The sequence below is a fragment of the Calliphora vicina genome, chromosome 4 (assembly GCF_958450345.1).
Source record: "Calliphora vicina chromosome 4, idCalVici1.1, whole genome shotgun sequence".
Taxonomy (NCBI): domain Eukaryota; kingdom Metazoa; phylum Arthropoda; class Insecta; order Diptera; family Calliphoridae; genus Calliphora; species Calliphora vicina.
Genome location: NC_088783.1, coordinates 77672057 through 77694725, shown reverse-complemented (window position 1 = coordinate 77694725; position 22669 = coordinate 77672057). Strand labels below are relative to the sequence as shown.

Here is a 22669-nt window from a genome sequence, read left to right as displayed (position 1 = left end):
CATGAATATTATTGTCAAACTCAACAAGAGCTTGCAAAATCATTGGGAGCTACTCAATCAGCAATTTCAAAAAGTTTGCAAGCAGCAAGTTTCATTCAAATATACGAGACCCATATGAATTGAAGCTTAGAGACCTTAAAAGACGATTTTGTAAGTCTGAAATGCTGCTTTAAAGCTACTCGTATAAAAGAAAATAGTTTTTGCACCGGATTATACATACGATGACATATACATCCATTACGATAACCCGAAGAGTAAGAGATCGTATGTGAAGCCCGGCCAACCAATCGAATCCATGGCGCTGAGCTGATGAAATCTGGCCAGACCATCATACGGAACCTGTACCGAATGCAACTGATTCGTTTAAAGCGAGCAATGGCCGAAAAATATGCAGCCAGACATGAAACCGTAATATTCCATCATGACAACGCTATGCCACATGTTGCAATACATGTTAAAAATTACGGTTTTGCCTTACCCGTCTTATAGTTAGTCTAGAGCCTGATTCGTCATTGGCTTCGTTTAGTTCATTCATTTTAAAATAATTTTTTACTTAATTATTATAAAATATTAGCTATTTGTGATCAGGACTTTATGGAGCTAAAAATTAATAGATCAAAATTAATTACAGCTTTCCTAATCTACACCTACACAATTTTATAAGTTTTTAAAGACAAAATTTTGTTAGGTAATAAAAATTATTTAATTAACATCATTAGTCATTAAGATCTATGCTGAATTAAATTTTACAGATTACTGTCAGATATTCTAAATACCATAATAAGAAAAACCTTTGTTTGTGGGTTCAAGTTTGAAACTTTTACTTAAAAAGTCTATGAAACATTTGTATTATCATTATATTTTGACTTAAATCCTGCTTTCCCAGAATAACTAGAAATGCTTTCACCATTTATAAACTTTATTATTTGTTTAAGTTGTTAACAAGAGAACTTATGTCAATACCTTACTGGTAATCTTTTATTTTAACACTTTTTTATACAAATGTAAACAAAAAGGTGTCATTTAAACTATTGAACCAACTTTCTGACCTCACAAGGAAATATTTGAAAAAGAAAAGAAGTGTCCTCTTCAAGTATTTGTGTTCATAAAAAAAACCTTATAAAGAAAATCACACAGTGAAAACAATAGATGACAGACAACAAGCAACAGATACCAGTAACAACAAAGACAATTTGATGCTCAACATTTAGTTGCCCACAAAAATGTAAAATCGGACAACTATTTATGACCATCATAAAAAAAACAGCATCCACAAACAAAAACCAAATACATTTGAATAAAAGAGAATACAAGGAATTTGCAACAAAAACATTAAAGGAAAATAATGTAAATGAGGAGAAAATATGTAAAACTTGTAATAATTGTAACAAAAGGAGCAAAGGAAGGACGAACATATACATTTCAACCACCTGCTGAAATTGAAATTATGTAAATGAATGAAATTCCCCACACAACAAACGGCGCAACTCGTAAAAGGTGGATTTGCGGAAATACAACATGACAAATTAAAAACAAAACAGAAAGAGCGTGAGAGTAAGAGAATTTGGTGAGTTTGTTATTTAATGAAACAATTTAGAAAGAGTATTTATGTTGGAAATAAGAGAATTGCAACATAACAGTATTTCTTTAGTTTAGACACAAACCCTTCCGTTTTAACATTTATGTTTTCATTTTAGCATCAGGTAGTTTTCCCATCTGCAACAATTTGTGTGTTTTGTTTAATTTCAAAAGCAAAGCAACATGTGTGCTTCATACCAGATTCGTTAAGAGGTTGTGTTTATGGTTGTAAGGTTGTGACCGGGGGAATGAAACTCACTATGGCGACCAAGAAAAATTCAAATGCTTGGAAAACTCATATCGTTTATTTGGTTGGTTGGCTGGCTGGTTGACTGAATGGCTTAGCTAAATGTGTAAACACAGCATCCGTTTCGTGTTTTTAGTTGTGAGTGTAATTTTTTTTACGTTACACGTCCGTAAATGTTCTATGCGCTCCATACCTTTAGATCATCTCATTCGTATGGTGATGTTGTTGTTGTATTGTTGGTGTGTAAACAAAAATATAAACAAAAGCAACAACAAAAAACACAACGTCTGTACTGAACGAACGTGTTTGCGCGTGTATCATCTTGTTTTAGTTGACTGTGAACAGGCAGCTGAACTTGACGTTTGCATACGTCGCATGCAATTATCTTCTCAATTACGGATAAAAATTTATTTCGTTGTTACTACTAAAACGGAGTATTTGTTTTTGCATTGCAAACGATTTTATTTACGTACGAACGAATAGCGGTAAATTTCGTTTACGCCATTTTTTTAACCGTTTTAAGGCAACACAGTTAGTTGCGCGCGCGTTTCAATTAACGGCAGTTAAACTAAAAACGTGAAAGTGTTTTTAAAATATGAATTAAGTGGATAAATAACGAAATATTTCACAAATTTATAAGAATTAAGTGATAACTAACGAAGAATTGTATAAATTTATGTGAGAGAGAAAGAAAATAAAGTGCAAAATATTTGCCAAAAAAAAAATAACGAAACTTGTTTGAAAATAAAAACAAATAATAAAATTGTAAGTTTAATGAAATAATTTTAACAAAACTTAACGAATCAAGAAATAAATAAAAAATTTATATTTAACAATAAAAGAGTGTAAAATGAGAAATTAAAAAAACAAACTAAAATATTAATATTTACAACAAAATTTATTATTGGAAACAAAAAAAATCAGCAATTAAAAAAACAATATTTTTTTAAATATTCAAAATTTAAAATCAAATGCATCAAAATTAATCAAAAAAGAATCTGTGATTTAACAATTGAAATCTTACACTTAAACACAAAAAGGTTTTGAAAGTGAAACCAAAAATTAAATATCTAAAATCATTAAAATTTCATAATATAAAACTAAATTTTGACTAAATTAAAAAATATATGTATGTAAAATATATAAAATATAAAAAAATATAATCTGAAATTTTCAAAAGAGAACTTACCACAAGACTACATTTTTTAAAACATCTAAAATAAAATCAAACTTATTAAATTCAACATCAAAATCTAAAATGTTAAAAATAAACTAAAAATGTTCTACAACATATATAAAAAAAATGTCTTCAAAATACATACTGAAATTAAAATTTTACAAAAACTTTATATTGGAAATTTTTTAAAAATTCTGAAATTTATCATATTTATACTCAAATGATTTATTAATTTTTATAAAAAATTTTTCATTTTTTACGAGAAATAAAAAAATATTCAAAATAAATTCTTAATTTTTGTTTAAAAATTGTTTAATTCTAAAATCAAAAAACATTAAAGTTTCTATACTTCCAATTAACTTTTTTCAAAATTTTATAAAAATCAATATTTTTAAAAATCATTAAATTTCAATATTTCTTTTTTAAAAAACATCTTAAAATATTTAATAACATATATAAACTCAAACCTTTGCAATTTTTGATTTGATTATTTTATAAAAAATCGATATTTTTAAAATATTTAAATATGTAACTTGTTAACTTTAATCAATTTAATTTGAATTTTTTTAAAAATAAAATTCCACAATATTTTTTTCAAAATAAATTTTACAAAAAAAAAATATATTTTTAAAAAGAATTAAATTTAGTAAAACAAAATATCTAATCCAAATTAAAAACAAAAATTTTGAAATTTTAAAAAAAAATTATTATCTAAAATTTTTCAAAATTTAAAAATATTTCAAAGTTTTCAAAAATTGTCAATATTTCGAATAAATTTTTTTTCCCCAAAATATTGGAAAAAAATTAATATATCTTAAAATTTAATTTTAATATCATTAAAACTTCAATATTTTTATAAAAAACATTTTAAAATTTTTAATAACAAACTCTAATTTATGAAATTTTAGATTTTATTTTTATATATTATAAAAAATCGATATTTTTACATAATTAAAAAATCCAAATTTAGTAAATGAAAATATTTAAATAACTTGTAAGAAATACATAAAAAAAAAATTATTTAAATTTTTTTAAAAAATGTTCCATTTGATGTTAGACAAATGTTAAAATTTGATAAATTAATTTTATAAAAAATCTATATTTACAAAAATATTAATTGTATAAAAAAATGATTTTTTTATCCAAATTAAAAAATTTTTAAAAAAATTTAGTTTATTTCAAAATTGTGAAATATTATTTTGAAAATATAAAAATTTTACGATTTCTTAAAACTATGAATTCTAAATTTGAAACCAAATAAAAAAAATTTTAAAATATTTTTTATTTAATTTCAAGATTTTGAAATTTTATATTAAAAATAAAAATATTTTATGATTTTCTAAAACTATGAATTCTAAAATTGAATTCGAATTCGAAATTTTTTTATTTCAAAATTTTCAAAATATTTTAATTGAAAATTATCAAAATATTTTAATTGAAAATTTTCAAAATATTTTAATTCAAAATTTTCAAAATATTTTAATTCAAAATTTTTTTTAAACAAATTGAAATTAAGAAATTTTTAGTTAAATTAAAAAAAAAAACATTTTTTTCCGAATTAGAATTTTTTTCAAATTCATTAAATTCTAATTTAAAAATATGAATATCAATTTTTTTAGAACCGACTTGCAATTTTAGATAATAATAAATTACAAATAAATTAAATTATGAAAATTTATAAATAACTGCTGCATACAAATTTTCATTTGATTTCGATATTTGTAAATTTTGTTTTTTTTTACAAAAGTTTTGAATTAAAAATTTAACAAACATTTCTAAATTAGCAAATATTTACATTTATTTGAAATAAATAGCTTAAGAAAAGAATTCGAACATCTAAATTTAAAACAAAACAAACGACTTACGAAACTTTAAACAAATGTAAATTTGAAATTACAAAAAATAAAAATAAACAGTGAAAAAGCCATAAAAATACAGCAAAATATAAACAAAATAAGAAATAAAATTTTTTCTAACCACAAACGAATTTAAATACATATTGCAAAATATACGAAATTGAAAAAGAAAATTTTAAACGAAAACACAAAAAATAAATTGTGTATAAAATTAATGGACTAAATTAAAACTTTTTTAGTTTAAATATGAGAAATTAAAAAAAAAAAATTCAACTAAACAAAAAACAACACAAACTCATTCAAAACTATCTATACAACCTCAAAACAATAAAGTGATTTACACAGTTAAAACAAGAAACCCCACCTGCACAATGATACCCAAACTGATATGTCTCCTACTAATTCTCTGGCTGGCTATGGTGAATCTGCCCTCTTCTCAAGCCATACCCAGTGATGTGTATTTGAAAATGTTTGCAGCGCAGGCTCCTTCAGATCCCTGCTACGATGATGATAAGGCCCGTAAATGTATTCCCGATTTTGTAAATGCCGCCTATGGAGCACCAGTTCTAGCCTCCAGTACTTGTGGCATGGATAATCCACAAAGATATTGTGAAACGGCAGCGTCTACCCTAACCGGCAGCATGTCTCAGGATATGACTTGTAATATATGTGATAATAGCAATCCTCAAAAAAGATTTTCCTCTTTGGCTTTAACCGATTTAAATAATCCCAACAATGTCACCTGCTGGAGATCAGAACCTATCGCACCAGTTTCCAATCCCAATGCTCCCCCGGATAATGTTACCTTAACATTGTCGTTAGGCAAGAAATATGAATTGACTTATGTTAGTTTGCAATTTTGTCCTAAGGCACCCAAGCCCGATTCCATAGCCATATATAAAAGTTCGGATTATGGCAAAACCTGGCAGCCATTCCAGTTCTATAGCTCGCAATGTAGACGGGTCTATGGTCGTGCTAATCGGGCCACTATTAACAAACACAATGAACAGGAAGCCAGATGTACTGATTCCCATCGTCATACCAGTGATATTATGGGCGGCCTACAAGGCTCCCGGATAGCCTTTAGTACTCTTGAGGGTAGGCCCTCAGCCAAGGATTTAGATGCTTCACCTGTTTTACAAGATTGGGTGACAGCTACCGATATTAAAGTGATTTTCCATCGCCTACAAATGCCCGAAACTAATGCTCTCATTACTTTGGATAATCCCGGCGAAAAAACTGCAGATGTCAAGTCCGGCAAATACAATGAACCCAATTCGTTAATCATTAATGCTCTCGATCAAACCAACTCTATAATAGGGGGTTCCGCTACAGCATTGGCTGCTAGTTCTGGTCTACACTATGCTGTTTCGGATTTTTCTGTGGGTGGACGTTGCAAATGCAATGGTCATGCCTCCAAGTGCATAACAGATCATCATGGCGTATTGACCTGTGAGTGCAAGCATAATACCGCCGGCCGCGATTGTGAACGTTGCAAGCCATTCCATTTCGATCGTCCCTGGGGTCGTGCCACGACACGTGATGCCAATGAATGTAAAAGTAAGTACTACTTGTCAAGTTTTGTTGCAATATTTATGTATTTTTTGTGTTTATTGTGAAGCACGTGTCATTTTGTTTCTCTCTCTCTAAATTGCTAAACTACAATATGTATTCGTAGATGGGAGAAAGGCTTTTTAGTTTTTGTTTGCTAAAGTTCTTAAGTAGCCAGGGTTATTTTTGTTGTTGTTTTGCTTTTAGTTTATTTGCCAATGTGAAGCAGCATTATTCACATTAACAACAACATTGGAAACGTGTTGCATTAACTGCTTCATTGGCTTGATTAATTTAATGGAGTGTAGTTTTATATTATTTCAACACATGTTGGATTTTGTAGGCAAATTTTTTTTATTTTTTTGTTATAAAACTATTTTTCTTTTTGCTCTGATTTCTAATAGAGGCTTAGATATGTGTTTATTCATTAATCATTTCACTATTTTGAAAGACAGCTTCAGTTAGTAGCACGTGCTGGTTTTAATTGGTGGCCACTTCCACTACGATTAATATAGAGATTAATGTGTGATTTTGTTCTTTGAAATTGTAAACAAAATTTATTTCAAATCTATTAGATTTGAATTTAAATTCAAAAATTAATTAAGAGAATTAAGTCCTGATATAATACCAAATTAATTTAGGTCTATTGTTTATCCACTTAGTCTCAGAAATTGAACTTTGAGAAGATTTCATGCAAAAACTTATTTAATCATGATGTTCGATAATGATATTACATGCAAACCTCAACTTCTAACTTCAACATACAACTTATAGCATGTTGTAGTTGCAAGGTCGTTTTTGTCCAAATGATCAGTTGAGCTCATGTTGGAGTTGGATATCTAACTTGTACTAAACAAATATCTTAAATGCTACTGTTTATTTATTTACTGAGAAAATCCATTCATTGGAACAACAAAATTTGATGTCAATTAAATAGTTTAAATCTATCAATAGATTTTTAGTTGTAACTGCGAAAATTTAGTTTAAAATTATTTGATTCATTCAATCCATAGATGTTATGTATTCAATACATGAAAAACTAGAATTTTGAAATGGTATCGAATGTAGATTTGAAAAGACTAACTTTCTGCATATAACGGGTATAAAGAAATATGAAATGAGTCGTTGATATTGAATTATAATCGTGTCTACATAGAAAATAAATTAATTATGAGGCAATTTCATTCACTACTTCTGGATTTCTATTGTATTATTTTGAATTAACTAAGGACTGAGATCGAAAAATTCTTAACACACGTTTTTCATTAAAACTTTTAACCCAAGTATTATTTGATTTTTTTTATCAAGTTACCTTTGTAAAGCATGTCAGTTATTAAGTTTAAATGCACAGAGAAAACAGATTCGTGATAGCAACCGAATTTGTTTCCAATCGAATGATTCTGTATTAGTGACCGAATTTTACAGTTGTGGCTACAGTATTTTGGAATGGGTAACTAAAGTTTGGTTGCCTCAACTGAAATTTTTCTTTATCAACTGATTTTCTGTTGTTAGAACTGAAAAATTCTATGTGTACAACCGAATCATTCGATTGGCAACAATTTCGGTTGCTATAACGAATCTGTTTTATCTGTGTGTTCATTTGTTGTTAATTTGATTAAAATGAAAAAGTGCGTACTAAAATTATTAAATATTTTTAACAAAACAAAACATGGTCCTACAAAAAGTTGGCCAAACAATCAGAGATCTGCCGTCAAACTGATGCCAATGTCATTAAACAGTATCGGGAGATCATGTCCGTTGATAGAAAACCTGGTTCAGGTAGATGAAATGGTCCATATGATGTTTCTGAAGCCCATAAATAGAAAGTATTTTCAAAAGAGCTCCCAACATATCTGGTAAGAAAGCAGTCCGGTTAGATCAATACTCGGACTATTTGGCACGAAAAGTTAAAGCCAATGCAGGTTTAAAAATATACAAGGCTCAAAAAGTTCATGATAGGAACTCTGCTAAAAATTTAGAGGCCAAAGACAGAGCTCGGAAATTGATCTCAAATTTTATAAAAAAAAAAAATATACCTGCATAATGGACGAAGAAACGTATGTCGTGGAAATATAGCTTCCAGGTCAATATTTTTACGTTGCTGGAATGTTGTAAAAATGATTAGGACCCAGAAGCAGACAATTTTCCCAAAAAAATCTGGGTATAGCAAGCAATATGCAGTTGAGGCAAAATAAGCAAAACATTTGTTACAAAGGGTTCTATAAATACCGAAATTTACATCAAGGAATGTTTATAAAATAGCATGCTTCTTAATGTGTTCACATATTTTTGGCTGAAAAGGTTCGCAAATTCATCACTAGTGATTAAAACTATAAAAATATTTTGTTTTTGTAAAATGTAATAATAATTTCTATCAAATAAAAAAAAACTGCAACATTTATTTATGTTAAGAATTTTTCGATCTCAGTCCTTAGATTAAAAATTCTCTCGACAAATATTTCAAACTTAACCAAATAATCTGATACCGATTAGAAATGTTTTTAAGAATCGAATAAAGTCTCGGATTATACATTAATACGAAAAAATCCAACGGAGTGTGTTTTACAACAAAGTGTTCGACTGAACTCATTTAGATTTTTTTGTTTGTATGGAAGGTGGGCGTAATATAGCCACACCTACCTCCACTTGTACACTGGAGATAGATAAAGATAATGGCCCATAATCATAGTCAGAAATAAAGTATATTTTAAGAGAAATAAAGACGTCTTTACTTAAGAGTGGACTTTAGGTCTACCATAGACAAGATAAAATATACTTTTGACGTTAAAGTCGACTGTAAATATAAAACCAGCTGAAGCTGTATTTAAATCATTTAACAACAGCATCAGCTGTTCTTCCTCAAGTAAAAAAGGCTCAGATTTTGCAATTATTATACAGTTATCAATAAAATTAGAACCAAAATATCCTTATTATGATATTAATCTTATTTTTTGCATTTTTCCACCACAATTTGCTTTTTTTCTTTAGATTTCGCTGTTACTTTTATTGTTTACCTTTTTTGTATTTTCTATGTCAACTGTTCAGCGGTGCCACTTGTCTATATTTTTTTGTATATTGTATGAAAACATTTTCTACATTTGAGGTGGCACCCAGTTAAAGTCGGTTCAATTTAAAACACACTTTAATTTTGACTATAGTTGCAAAATAATTAAAAGCAGGTTTTTATTTTAAAGTTGTTTCTAAAAAGAAACGACTTTAGTGTTTGACTGTGATTATGGGCCAATGATATTAACTCTACAAAGTTATTGAATAATTAGTTTAATTCAAATTAATATTGCAGAAAATAAAATTTTTAATATTAGTCATTGAAATGATGCAACTTCTACTTGTCATTTATTCTAACATTTTAGCAAGGTTGGCAACCGATTCGCAACGGTTAAAAGGTAACGTAAAAGCTAATTTGAATTATTTCGGTAACGGAATTTTAACATATTTTGCGTAACGGTAGCTTAGCTGCAACGATAGTAGAGCAAGGGTTTTCAGTCAGATAAACTAGACTACAATAATTGCGACCCAAACTAATTTATGCGATCTACAACTTGTATTTTTGTTTTTGCATGGAAATGTTTGGGAATATAATGTTTATATTAGAATTATAGAACAAATATTGATTTATTAAAAAACCAATATCACTGATACACTCAGCCTGTTTAAGCCTATAGTAAATTTGTGTTAATTGCTCTAAATGCACTAATTCCATCACTAGTTGAAAGTGAAAACATCACTTGTCCCAATGGGTTAAAAGTAAACAAAGTTCGAATGAATTTTAACTAAAAATTTTGAAAATTAATTAAATTTTGTGAGGCAGACTTGTTCGGGAACGGAACAAGAATAACTAGAATCCTTCCCATGTGACTAGTTCAGTGTCACTTTCCTTTTATCAGGGGATATAACTCAATTATTTTAAAACTTCAGTTGAGTAAGTTTGGTTTGAAAAATTAATAATGAATATTATAGTTGACACGATGTAAAATAATAACTATAAGAGATTTTAAAATAAATGTTTCCAAATAATTGGATCTTTGGTCCAGAATGACCGAGTTTCCCTTGTACTGAGATAATCAACTTGGCATCACAATTTTAATCTTATCTCTATTGCTGTTGAAATAATAATGTCCTTTTTCAAATCAAAAAAAAATACTATTTTATTCTCAGATAATCCAAAAAAAATATGTTTAAATTTTTTGATAATTTTTTTTTCGAAAATAACACAAGAACATGAGGGTATTTTTCTAAATCCATAAAGAAAAGATTAAATCCTTTCAGGAAATATTTCGCATGTTGAAATAGTATGTCCGGATAAAAATTTATTTCGCTTTAAACATGACTCACATGTTCATTAACATCAACGTTAAATTTTGATTTTTTTTGATTGATTCTAATGAGATGATCCTTCCCAAAGCGGTCTGCAGTCAGATTTGTCTGCTCTGGTTTTTATTTTAAATTAAAAAATGTTATTTTTCAGATATAAACCTTTGAATATTATAACTCAAGAATTGAAGTTTTGAAAGAAAAGTGATTTATGCAACTGATTTAAAGGACATATCTTTATCTTTAAAATACAATCAACTAAGGAGTGAGATCGAAAAATTCTTAACACACGTTTTTCATTACATTTTTTAACCCAAGTATTATTTGAATTTTTTTTTGATCAAGTTACCTTTGAAAAACATGTCAGTTATTATGTGTAATGTCAATTATATTAATTTTTTTGTTAATCTGTTTAAAATGAGTGACCAGAAAAAAGTGCGTACTGAAATTATTAAATATTTTCAACAAAACCCAACTTGGTCTTACAAAAAGTTGGCCAAGCATACAAAGGTCTGCCGTCAAACTGTTTCCAATGTTATTAAACAGTACCGGGAGAACTTGTCAGTTGATAGAAAACCTGGTTCAGGTAGAAGGAATGGTCCACATGATGTTTCTAAAGCCAAAAAAATAGAACGCATTTTCAAAAGAGCTCCCAACACATCCGGTAGGAAAGCAGCCCGGTTAGCTCAGTGCTCGGACTATTTGGTACGAAAAGTTAAAGCTAATGCAGGTTTAAAAACATACAAGGCTCAAAAAGTTCCTGACAGGAACGCTACTAAAAATTTAGAGGCCAAAAACAGAGCACGGAAATTGAAGTCAAGTTTTATAAAAAAATATTCTTGCTGCATAATGGATGACGAAACGTATGTTCTGGCAGATTTTTCGCAACTTCCAGGTCAAAAATTTTATGTTGCTGATGCTCGAGGGAATGTTGAAGAAAAGTTTAGGACCCAAAAGCAGACAAAATTTCCCAGAAAGTTCTTGGTATGGCAAGCAATATGCAGTTGCGGCAAAAGAAGCCACTCATTTGTTACAACGGGCTCTATAAATACCGAAATTTACATCAAGGAATGTTTACAAAAAAGGCTGCTTCCATTCATAAGACTTCATAATGTGTCCACTTATTTTTGGCCTGACTTGGCATCCTGTCACTATGGCAAACAAGCCCTTGAGTGGTACAAGAACAATAATGTGGTATTTGTACCAAGAGAGGCAAATCCTCCAAACTGCCCGGAGCTAAGGCCAGTGGAGAGATATTGGGCTCTTGTTAAAAGAGAATTGAAGAGTACAAAAAAGGTGTCCAAAAGTGTGGTAGATTTTAAACGGAGATGGACTACATGTTCGAGCAAAGTGACAGAAAGCACTATAAAAACGTTAATGGAAGGGTTTCCGAAAAAGGTTCAAAATTTCATCACTAGTGATTAAAACTATAAAAATAATTTTTTTTGTAAATTGTAATAATAATTTCAATCAAATAAAAAAAAAATTAAAGCTGTAAGTTTAGTGGTTTCTTTTTTATAAACATATATGTATGTTAAGAATTTTTCGATCTCACTCCTTATAATGTTGTGCATTGTATGGTTTAAAAGTTATGTGCAGTTATAAAATAAAGACTCACGAGTGTGTAAAAATCCAATTTTTACATTATATGTACTGCTAATTCCCTATCTATCTACATATTTCATTTGAGTTCCGTATGGACTCAAAAATGGCTGGACCGATTTTGATGAAATTTTCACGGAATCTTCAGTGTAAAGTCAGATTTTTGATTTTCGATCTGTGATAAACAATATGAGGTGCATGAATAAGAAATTTCCATACTGAATTTTTGAATTCATTGGAAACAGCCGAAATGCCACTACATGTATTAACATTAAAGGTTGGTGCACAGACTTTGTCCGACAAAGGTATATTAAAATCGAGATCGAGATGCAATATAAAACAGATGTTTTCAAAGGCCAGCAACGCGGACTGGGTTCAGCTAGTGATTTATAAAAATGAATTCAAATTATTTATTAAAGTTAATAAAGGTTTATTAAGCACTTTTTCCATAAAAATATCCTGTTGTAAACCTTTGTTAACTTTAATAATCGTTTTGGAATTCTCGTTTAGGATAAGAATTTCATTTATAAAAAAGTCGGAAAATATTATATCAAGTATTAGACTGATAAGTATAGAATATAAATTTTGAATTTCATCAAAATCTAGTAAAATAAAATAAGGTACTATCTATATTTTCTTAAGCTTATCAATTACAACTAATTAAAAGGAAATGGTATCATTTAATGAAATGGAAACTTAAAGATTTTTCCCCAAATATTTAAAATCAAATTTATTAGAAACCCGCAAAAATGTAATGAGGCAAAATGAAGCCCAACCATGATAAAAATTGCTGGTAATTAATAATGCGTATGCAAACTTCAAACTCACACACAAACTTCTTCCTAAACTTGGCCATTTTTTTTGATTGGTGCCGTTAATACCACCATCACCACTGCCACCATGAAAAATGTTTACGGTATCGTGACCACCATCAACGCGATAAAAGCTCAATTGAAATAAAATTCTAAGGAAACGTTAAAGCCAATAATAAATAGCAAAACATTTAAAAAATCATTATCAAACTAAGCACGAGGGGTTTTTGTAATAAAATAATTCTAATAGATAAATGACAGCTCATTATAAAATACAAAATGATGACGATAATGATGAGGCTGGCCATGATTTCTGTTAAAGATGATGTTGTCTTTGACGACGATGAGCAGGCAAAAAAAAAAGAGTTACTGGTTGAAGAGCAATATAAAAGCCAATAAAGTAAATATAAATACATGGCTACACAAAAAAAAGTGATTTAATTAAACCATCATTTACACGCTTTAAGCTTCCGCTCATATCTGAAATGCAAAGAAATACTGAAAGGCCTTAAGTCAAACGCACACAGAAGATACAGTATTACATAGAACATACAGAGTTACATAGATACAATTCTCAATAACTTTAAACTACTATTTAAAAGTATGAATGAATTGTAAATTGTTATGAAATGGTTGGTTGGTTGGTTTCGTTTCCATTTTCATGGTTACAGTCAACACACTGAGTGACTGCCAGACACATAGACTAGGTTTGAAATCAATTTCATTTGCTGCCCACTTTCTTCTCGCCTCTTGCCTGCTCTAAAGATTTTTCTACTCAAATCTTGTTACTTCTATTTAGTTGTGGTAATAAACACAAAACTGAGTAACTAAATGAATGTGTGCATAGCTGACTGCCAAAGTTTTGTAATACAATAACTGAAGAAAATTCTACTGGCCCCTCTTGTAATGTTAGAGTTGGTTTTTAATAGCGTTTAGAATTTGACTCCTAGTGCCGTTAACCATTCTAACTTTAAGTCGTTTTGTAAGTCTCACAAAATTATAGTTGATGTTGAACATGCAAAATTCCTGGCTGATTGTCTGTTTAAAAACATACAGGAAGAATTTTTAGTCTTTAAATGTTTAAGTTTTTCCATCTTTTTTTGGTAGTGGAAATAATATTGTATCCTAATGGTTATGAATTTTACTGGCCTATTAGACAAATCATAAAATGAAAGAGTTTTGTTTTTGAGTCTCGTTAAATCAAAAATAAATGATGAATTTAAACTGAGAGAACCAACCACTTAAAAATCCCGCAAAACTCAAACGAATCATGTTGTCTTCAAATAATTTCCAGACGAAATTTAATAGAGTATTGATTACCCTCTTATAAGTAGCCCATTTACAAATCATCAAGGGGTATCGATCATTGATATCCAAATATTTACTGATACAAAATCGGCCATTAGAGCATTAGAAAGTATGAATCGGAAATTGTCCAAGAATGTAGGATGTGTCTATAAGAGATTTGTCTATATAAAGACATATAAGCTCTCCCTTAAATTTGAACGAACTCAGTCGAAATATTGGTATTTAAACAACTAATTTTACGTAAACAAACCAAAGAAAGATGAGAGAAATCTGGCCTAGATTTCATCTAAGAAACATTCCACATTAAATCTAAGCAACATTATAGGAGTCATTGTCTAAGAATGATTGGGGATAGAACCCACTTGCAAGGAGAACAGAAACATCTGGTTAAATAAGGATATCCAGAGTAAAGAATTTGTGATAAAAATGAGGAGACACTTATATTTTCTTGAGACGTAGAATGTTTGGTCAACAAATGCTTATTGATAAAATGTGTCTGATTAAGATTCCACCCTTCAATAGAACAACAGGAAGGCTGGTGACTGACGGCGCCCATGAAACATAGGGACCAACGAGAAGGCGGCCACCAATTGATCCTAATCTTATTGACATATATCTACTGTAGTGATTATTTTCATAAAGAACTTCCGGACAACCTTGACTATTGTACAACTAGACAATTACTTCAATAGTAGCTTGAATGTGTCGAGCATAGCTAGATCGGGTGATCTGGTTGGGCACATGCACCCAACCTTTGGGAATGATCCTAGTATTGCTGTATAAGACTATATGTCAACGACTCTGGTATTACTTAGGAAGTTTAAGGTCCTTATACCTGAAAGGGATGAGAGTTGAAATCAGACATGGTGGCAGACTAGAGCTGATCAAGTGTGGTTTATGGTGACACTAATGGTGACTGGGGCTGGTCTTTATGGGCCTAATTTTCAAAAGGGTATCGCAATGGTTTCATTCCCATCTATATTTCAGGCGGAAATTTACGCCATTCTTATATGCTCTAACGAATGTTTAAGAAGGAGAGTTAGGAATAATAGGATATTTGTTATGACGGATAGCCAAGCTGCTCTTAGAGACTTAATCTTCATATGAAGTAAGGTCTGGTGTTGTACAGACCTTACTTCGTTGAACAGTACACTATGTGTAGGATGCGTGTGTTTTTCAGACTACCGAATCAATATAGTTTTATACAGCCTTGAAGCTGATCGGAAAACCAAGGCATATCCGGAAATTCCATTGCGGATTCACTGGGCAAAAAGAACAATGCTAACATCGGTTGTTCGATGAGTTGATCTCTTCCGAAAATTATCCGCAAGGGCCTTATGTCCAGGATATAATAGCCATCGATCGATGTGTCTAATTCCATCTTGTTCGAAGTGTATGTTAGGATATCAAATCTATCATAACATTATTTCTGTAGAGCAGTGATCGTCACTTATAACCCGGGGCCCAACGACAATACAGACGTGTTCGACACGAATGTGAGCGAGATAAAAACGGTGAATGCTTTTAGCCGGATGAAATTTTCGAGGTTGTCTCACATTTTTGTCCATAACTCCTTTGATACTGAACCGATTTTGCCGATTTGCAATACCAATTGATACCAAGGATATTGATTAACATTTTTATTTAAATAATTCGATTATGTATTATGATCGTGAGCGTCTTTTACACACACAAACAGACGAACATAGCTAAATCCACATTCAATTTTACAAGGACCATGAATATATACAATAAAATGTTATCATGCTACCTATAAAAAGTGATCTTGCATTTTGTGTTACATTCATTGATAACACAGTATATAGGTTCGACTCTACTACCAAAGGGTAGTAAAACTCTATACTCAGTTTGTCCATTTTGGTGACCGATTTTTTTTATGTGCTCACAAAGTTTATGAAAATCAGTTGGGTCTCTAAAAAAGTTGTCATCAGTTTTTGGTTAACAGCTAATTCAGACTTTGTGATACGGCTTAACTTTATATGGCAATAATATAGCTAAGATTCCGCCAAATAAATTTTGTTACAATTTTTTTTTCCAAAAAATAGCTTTTTCGTGCACTTTTGTTGAAAAAATATAGGAAGAAAATTTGTTTTTTTACTTTTTTTCATATCTTGCATCAAGCCGGTCTTGCGTGATCAAGATTGGATAAAGTGATGCACCCGGATCATACCGATAATGATTTGCCCATTCTTCGTTATTCCAGTACAATGGAGAAGTATACACTCGAAAATACATTTTAAACAAAAAAATTTTGTTTTAGAGTAAAAAAATAGTAAAAAACTAAAATTTTTAAGCTACGAAGTGATTTTTGACAGCTATTTAGAGTGCCTAGATATGTTCGGATTGCATTGATATGTTCACAAGAGTTATTCAGATTTACCGTAGCTACAACTTTGCAAAATATTGTTATTGAAAAATTAGGAGCCCCTGGAAGTTGTTCTAAAAAAATTAAAAAATAATTGTTCTTCCTATATTTTTTCAACAAAAGTGCACGAAAAAGCTATTTTTTGGAAACAAATTTTAACAAAATTTATTTGGCGGACTCTTAGCTATATTATTGCCATATAAAGTTAAGCCGTATCACAAAGTCCGAATTAGCTGTTAACCAAAAACTGATGACACCTTTTTTAGAGGCCCCACTGATTTTCAGAAAATTTGGGGGCCCATAAAAAAAAATCGGTCACCAAAATGGACAAACTGAGTATAGAGTTTTACTACCCTTTGGTAGTAGAGTCGAACCTATACTGTCATGATCTTGTGTTTTTCCAAAAGTCTTCATTTGTTGCATAGTGTAATTATTTCCATTTTCAATACTTCTTAATGGACAATTCTACTTCTGCCCCGTCTGTCAAAGTTCTACTATGGGCCAAATATTGCACAGACATATATTATGAGTTTCTTCTAAACGCTAAAGATAGACAGACAAGCAGCAATAAGGCCTGTCTATAGCCAACATACAAATACATCACATATGCATGTTTTAAAATAAAACAAAAATGCCTTAAGGATAAATAATCTTAAGTAAAACTAACTTCCCAGCAAATACAGCTAGAAATAAAACAACACGAAGAGAAATACATTTTAAAATTGTATCCACATAAATTGATTTAAAACGGTTTCCCAGACACACGCTAACAAACGTAATGATTGCCCGTTTAAGCCTAAATTGATGGATTGTATTTAAAAAGACGAAAAAACAAGGATTAAAAGAAAACGCAATACCTAGCTATACAATCAAATTGAAAATAAAAGGAATTTGGTATCATAACACGTGTCTAATGTTATACAATGACGGCTAAGCTTAATCCGTTGTATAAATGTTGTTTTTTAGGCTGCTGAGCTGCTATGATGCCCAGCACGCGTTTGTTTTATAACGACTCAAATAGTCCTTTGAATGTTTGTTGAAAAAATAACAAGGATATCAACCAAAAGAGCAATTTAATTGAAAAGTTATTTATGTTAAATTGAAATTAACAACACAACACACACAGGACAACCTCAGCCAGAAGGTGGTGGATTTTCTTGTTTTTTTTTTCGTCTTCCTGTTATATGTTTGAATATGTATGTATATTGGGTTAAATTCTCCCAGAGGGCGTATTCTCAACATATTTGTAGTCCTTGTACATTATTAATAAATGTTTGTTAATAATCTTTAACAAAGTTATGAATATTTGATTAGGGCAACATATTGTTTATTTGTTTATGTTTTATTTTTTTTTATTTGGCTGCTGTTGAAGGATTTCTTATGAAGGATTAAGATAGCATTTGTAAACAGGATGTTTTAAATAAGTTATTACAAACAAATGTTTATATTTGTATTTAAATATGTATTTAAGCTTTAAGATAAAGTAGCTGATATATGAGAAACGTTATTTTGTAGAATTTGATAAATATTAACAATTAAGATTATTTTAATAAAAAAATACCTGGTATTTAAAGTGGGATTTGTATGCTGTTTGGAATCTGAAACGATAACAAAAATTCATACTTGGAATTAATCTTATTTGAATAATATTTAGCTGGACAGTTTTAATTAAAGAATTATAGTAAATTAAACAAATTTTTAAATATAACAATTTCCAAAAAAATCTGCAACGAAACCAGATTAAACATCCTTCTAAAGGGTCTTCCATCTTTCAAATTGACTGTCGTTCATTCAGTTTAGTTTGCCAAATCATCATGGACAGATATAGCGTTCAGAATCATGTGAAAATGATAAAATTGTTTTATCGAAACTTTTCACGCGATTCACCCCTTTTACTCTGAGGCCCATTTCTAGATAAATGGGTTCGTCAACAAACAAAATTGTGGAATTTGGGACGATATCAATCCACAAAAGATTCAATACCATTTAATGCATCCCGGAAATGTCACTTTTTGGTGTGGATTTTGGGCTGGCGGCTTACAGTCAACGGCGAGCGCTATAGTTCGATGATTACCAACATCTTTCGGATTGATTTGAATGATATGGACACCAACGGCATATGGTTTCAACAAGATGACGCTACATGTCACACAGTTAATGACACATTGTACTTACTGCACAAGCGATTTGTAGGCATGGTCATCTCACGTGAAGATGATGTGAATTGGGCACCGAGAACGTGCGATTTTACACCGTTAGACTTTTTCTTGTGGGGTTTTCTGATGTCGAAGGTCTATGCGATTAAGCTACAAACCACAGCGGCCTTCCAAATCAACATAACCCATGCCATCGGACAAATTGAGTCTGATTTAAGCTCTAGAATCATGGAAAATTTAACATTTCGGATGCAAGAATAGCCGCGGCGGCCATTTGCACGATGTTATATTCCATAACTAATAGCATCGATAGGCATACACTTTGTTTTATTTAAATTTAAAGAAAGAAAGCGCTTAATGAAAGAAGTTTTATATCCAGAAAACATACTAATGCATATTCTCCATGATCTAATGATGTCTCTATTTGTAAATTATAGCACGTATCACTGTCACCTCTAATTTACCTTTGATGTAGGCTTGTTGATGAGGAAACAAATCATTTGTCGCATTCAGCTTGACCACCAAATATTCACTCAAGATTCTTAAGTCATAAATAATATAAACTTATCGACTTATAGTCCTTTGTTCCGCTGTGCTGAATCCTGTTCTAACTTACTGTACATAAGAGTACGTTGCGCACAGAGCCTCCATATTGTGGAAGGTCAATATCTAAATTGAGACGAGAAAAAGATATGACTTCTGACTCCGAGTCACTTACTGGAGGCGATTATGTGAAAAGCTACAGATTATTCTATCCACATCGCTGTATACATTGGAATACCTAACAGCACTCAATGGTGTTTGGACTATGACAAGCGAACAATCTCTAGAAATTCTACTTTACAATCTACACAAATTAATTGTCAGATGAGAGTCTGATGTGTTCTGGTTGAAAATAAGAAATTGTAAATATGTTCAACATTCGGAAAGGGGCCACTGCAACTGACGTTAGAACGTTTCCAGGAATATTAGATCTAGATTTGATTTTTTGTTACCTTTGAAAAGTATGTCAGTTATGTTCATTTGTTGTTAATCTGATTAAATATTAAATATTTAAAAAAAAATCCAATTTGGTCTTACAACAAGTTGGCCAAACAATCAAAGGTCTGTCGTCAAACTGATTCCAATGTTATTAAATAGTATCGGTAGAACTTGTCCGTTGATACAAAATCTGATTCAGGTAGAAGGAATGGTCCACATGACGTTTCTAAAGCCAAAAAAATAGAAAGCATTTTCAAAAGAGCTCCCAACACATCCGGTGGGAAAGTAGTCCGGTTAGCTCAGTACTCGGACTATTTGGTACGAAAAGTTAAAGCCAATGCAGATTTAAAAACATACCAGGCTCAAAAAGTTCCTGAGAGAAAGTCTGCAAAAAATTTAGAATTCAAAGACTAAGCACGAAAGTTGAAGTCAAATTTTATAAAAAAAAATATATACCTGCTACGTAATGCATGTTTCCGGGTCAATATTTGTATGTTTCTGATGTTCGAGGGAACGTTGTAGAAAAATTTAGGACCCAAAAGCAGACAATTTTCCCAAAAAATTCTTGGTATGGCAAGCAATATGCAGTTGATGCAAAAGAAGACAAATATTTGTTACAAATGACTCTAGAAATACAGAAATTTACATCCAGGAATATTTACAAAAGCATCCACTTCCATTCATAAGACTTCTTAGGTTAGGCTATAAAGGCAGCTAGTATCAACCAGCTCACTTGGTTCCATGAATTGGTCCCTTTGTGATACCCTAGAGGATCATGCTCAGGATCTCAAGAGGTTCTTCACATGTCAGAACTGGGTTCAGTGCCGAACCAACCTGACGCACGAATGAACGACTTCTTAGTGTGTCCACTTATTTTTGGCGTAATTTGGAATCCTGTCACTATGGTAAGCAAGGTCTTGAGTGGTACAAGAACAATAATGAGGTATTTGTACCAAGAGAGGCAAATCCTCCAAACTGCCTGTAGCTAAGGCCAGTGGAGAGATATTGGGCTCTTGTTAAAAGAGAATTGAAGAGCACAAAAAAAGTGTCCAAAAGTGTCGGAGATGTCGGAAATCGGAGATGGAATACCTGTTCGAACAAAGTGACAAAAAGCTTTATAAAAACCTTAATGGAAGGGTTTCCGGAAAAGGTTCATAAATTTATCACTATTGATTAGAACTATAAAAATAATATTTTTTGTAAATTTCAGTCCAATAAAAAAAAAATCAGATGTTAAGATTTTTCCTTATAAACTGAGAGACATTAAAAAAATCTACATATTCATGATTGTCTGAACATTTCTCAGACATTTACATTTCGATTTTAGATATTGCTACAAGACATAGTATCTAGTCCGCCAGGTGTCTTGGGACTTATGTATTTATAAGAATCCAGTATATACTTTATCGTGGAAATTACAAACGGCATGACAAACTAATAATAAAAATAATACTCTACAAAAACTTATAAATCGGTATTTGCGTTGCAATTTTCATTTTCCAAAAAATAAACAAAAACCAATCATAAAAACAACAAATACTTGAAATAAAGGTCATAAATGCAATTGCTTTTTTATTACAATAAAAACATATGCGTGCATTTCGTTTCGAAGAAAATCGTGTTGAAAAACTGTTTTAAATATTACGTTTAAAATTTTCGAATAAAAACAATAGTACGAGTATTTACCCTTAATAAACCTTTTGGGAAATACAATGACGATGCAACAGAGAGCAGAGGAAAACGCCACGCGCCTCATAGTTATGGAAGTGGTGGAATGATTGCGTGAGCAGTGAGTGGTGCTGTAATGGTGGTGGTAAATCACTAGTTTAACAATTTATAGGGATTTCATCAGAACAATTGTCCAAAAATGAAATAAATGCTAAAAGTAAAGGATTTTTTTAAACAATTGACTTGACTGTGTTTGTATGCAGTTGTAGATGTTTGGATGTATTGGCAGCCAGTTTAATTGTGTGTGAGTTTTTAGCATGACCCAGAAGTTATGAGAGACTGTTCCGAACTTGTGATTCTACGTATCCACGTATACGTAACTAGTTACTTTAACGTTTACGTATACTAAGCTAACCCCCTGCTTGATCCTATATAGATTACAAATATACAGTCTAATAGCTAGTCCATAGTAGTCAACGCAGTGGTTTCACATGCCAATTACATAGAGTCAATTACCCTACTAGCTAGTAGCTACCTAACTGGTTACTGGATACCTACATACTGACTAATTACTGGAAAGCTACGGGTGGTAAGTTAAAAACACATATCATACACAGTTCAATAACCGATTGATTGTAAACTAACCTTCCTTCGACTACTCTTTAATAGATTGTGGGCACAAACAACTTTAAAAATAAACGTTTGAAGTGACTACACTCTAGAATACTTAGAGATACTTAAGTGACAATTGACTTCCAGCTAGATTACATGGGATGTATAAAGTAACCAGTTCACTTATATCTGCACCACAAAGAGGGTGTCAAATGGCCCGAAATATATAAATTGTAGTCAGCCGAATTATCAGTCATTAACGACAATTACATTGACTACTTGTAAAACAGCTGGGAAGTTTCATTTAATACTTTCCTAGGTATTGAACATGTGCATGTTGTATCAGACTTTGCATGAATTAGTGCATTTCTTTGCCTCTGTCTCTCCTTCTCTCACTCTGGCA

At 30.9% G+C, this 22669-nt stretch overlaps 1 protein-coding gene across 2 annotated transcripts in view; it reads left to right on the top strand.

The window, feature by feature from the left end:
• Positions 1-2136: 2136 nt before the first annotated feature.
• The window catches only part of NetA (Netrin-A), a 238081-nt gene continuing 217548 nt past the window's right edge, over positions 2137-22669 (top strand). The window contains exons 1-2 of one of the 2 annotated variants that reach the window (XM_065507431.1): positions 2137-2590; positions 4817-6418. In XM_065507431.1, coding sequence (XP_065363503.1) covers positions 5230-6418 — 1189 coding nt within the window. In that variant the 5' untranslated portion in view covers positions 2137-2590; positions 4817-5229. The remainder of the gene's footprint in view (positions 2591-4816; positions 6419-22669) is intronic. The other variant, XM_065507432.1, reaches the window with a different exon arrangement.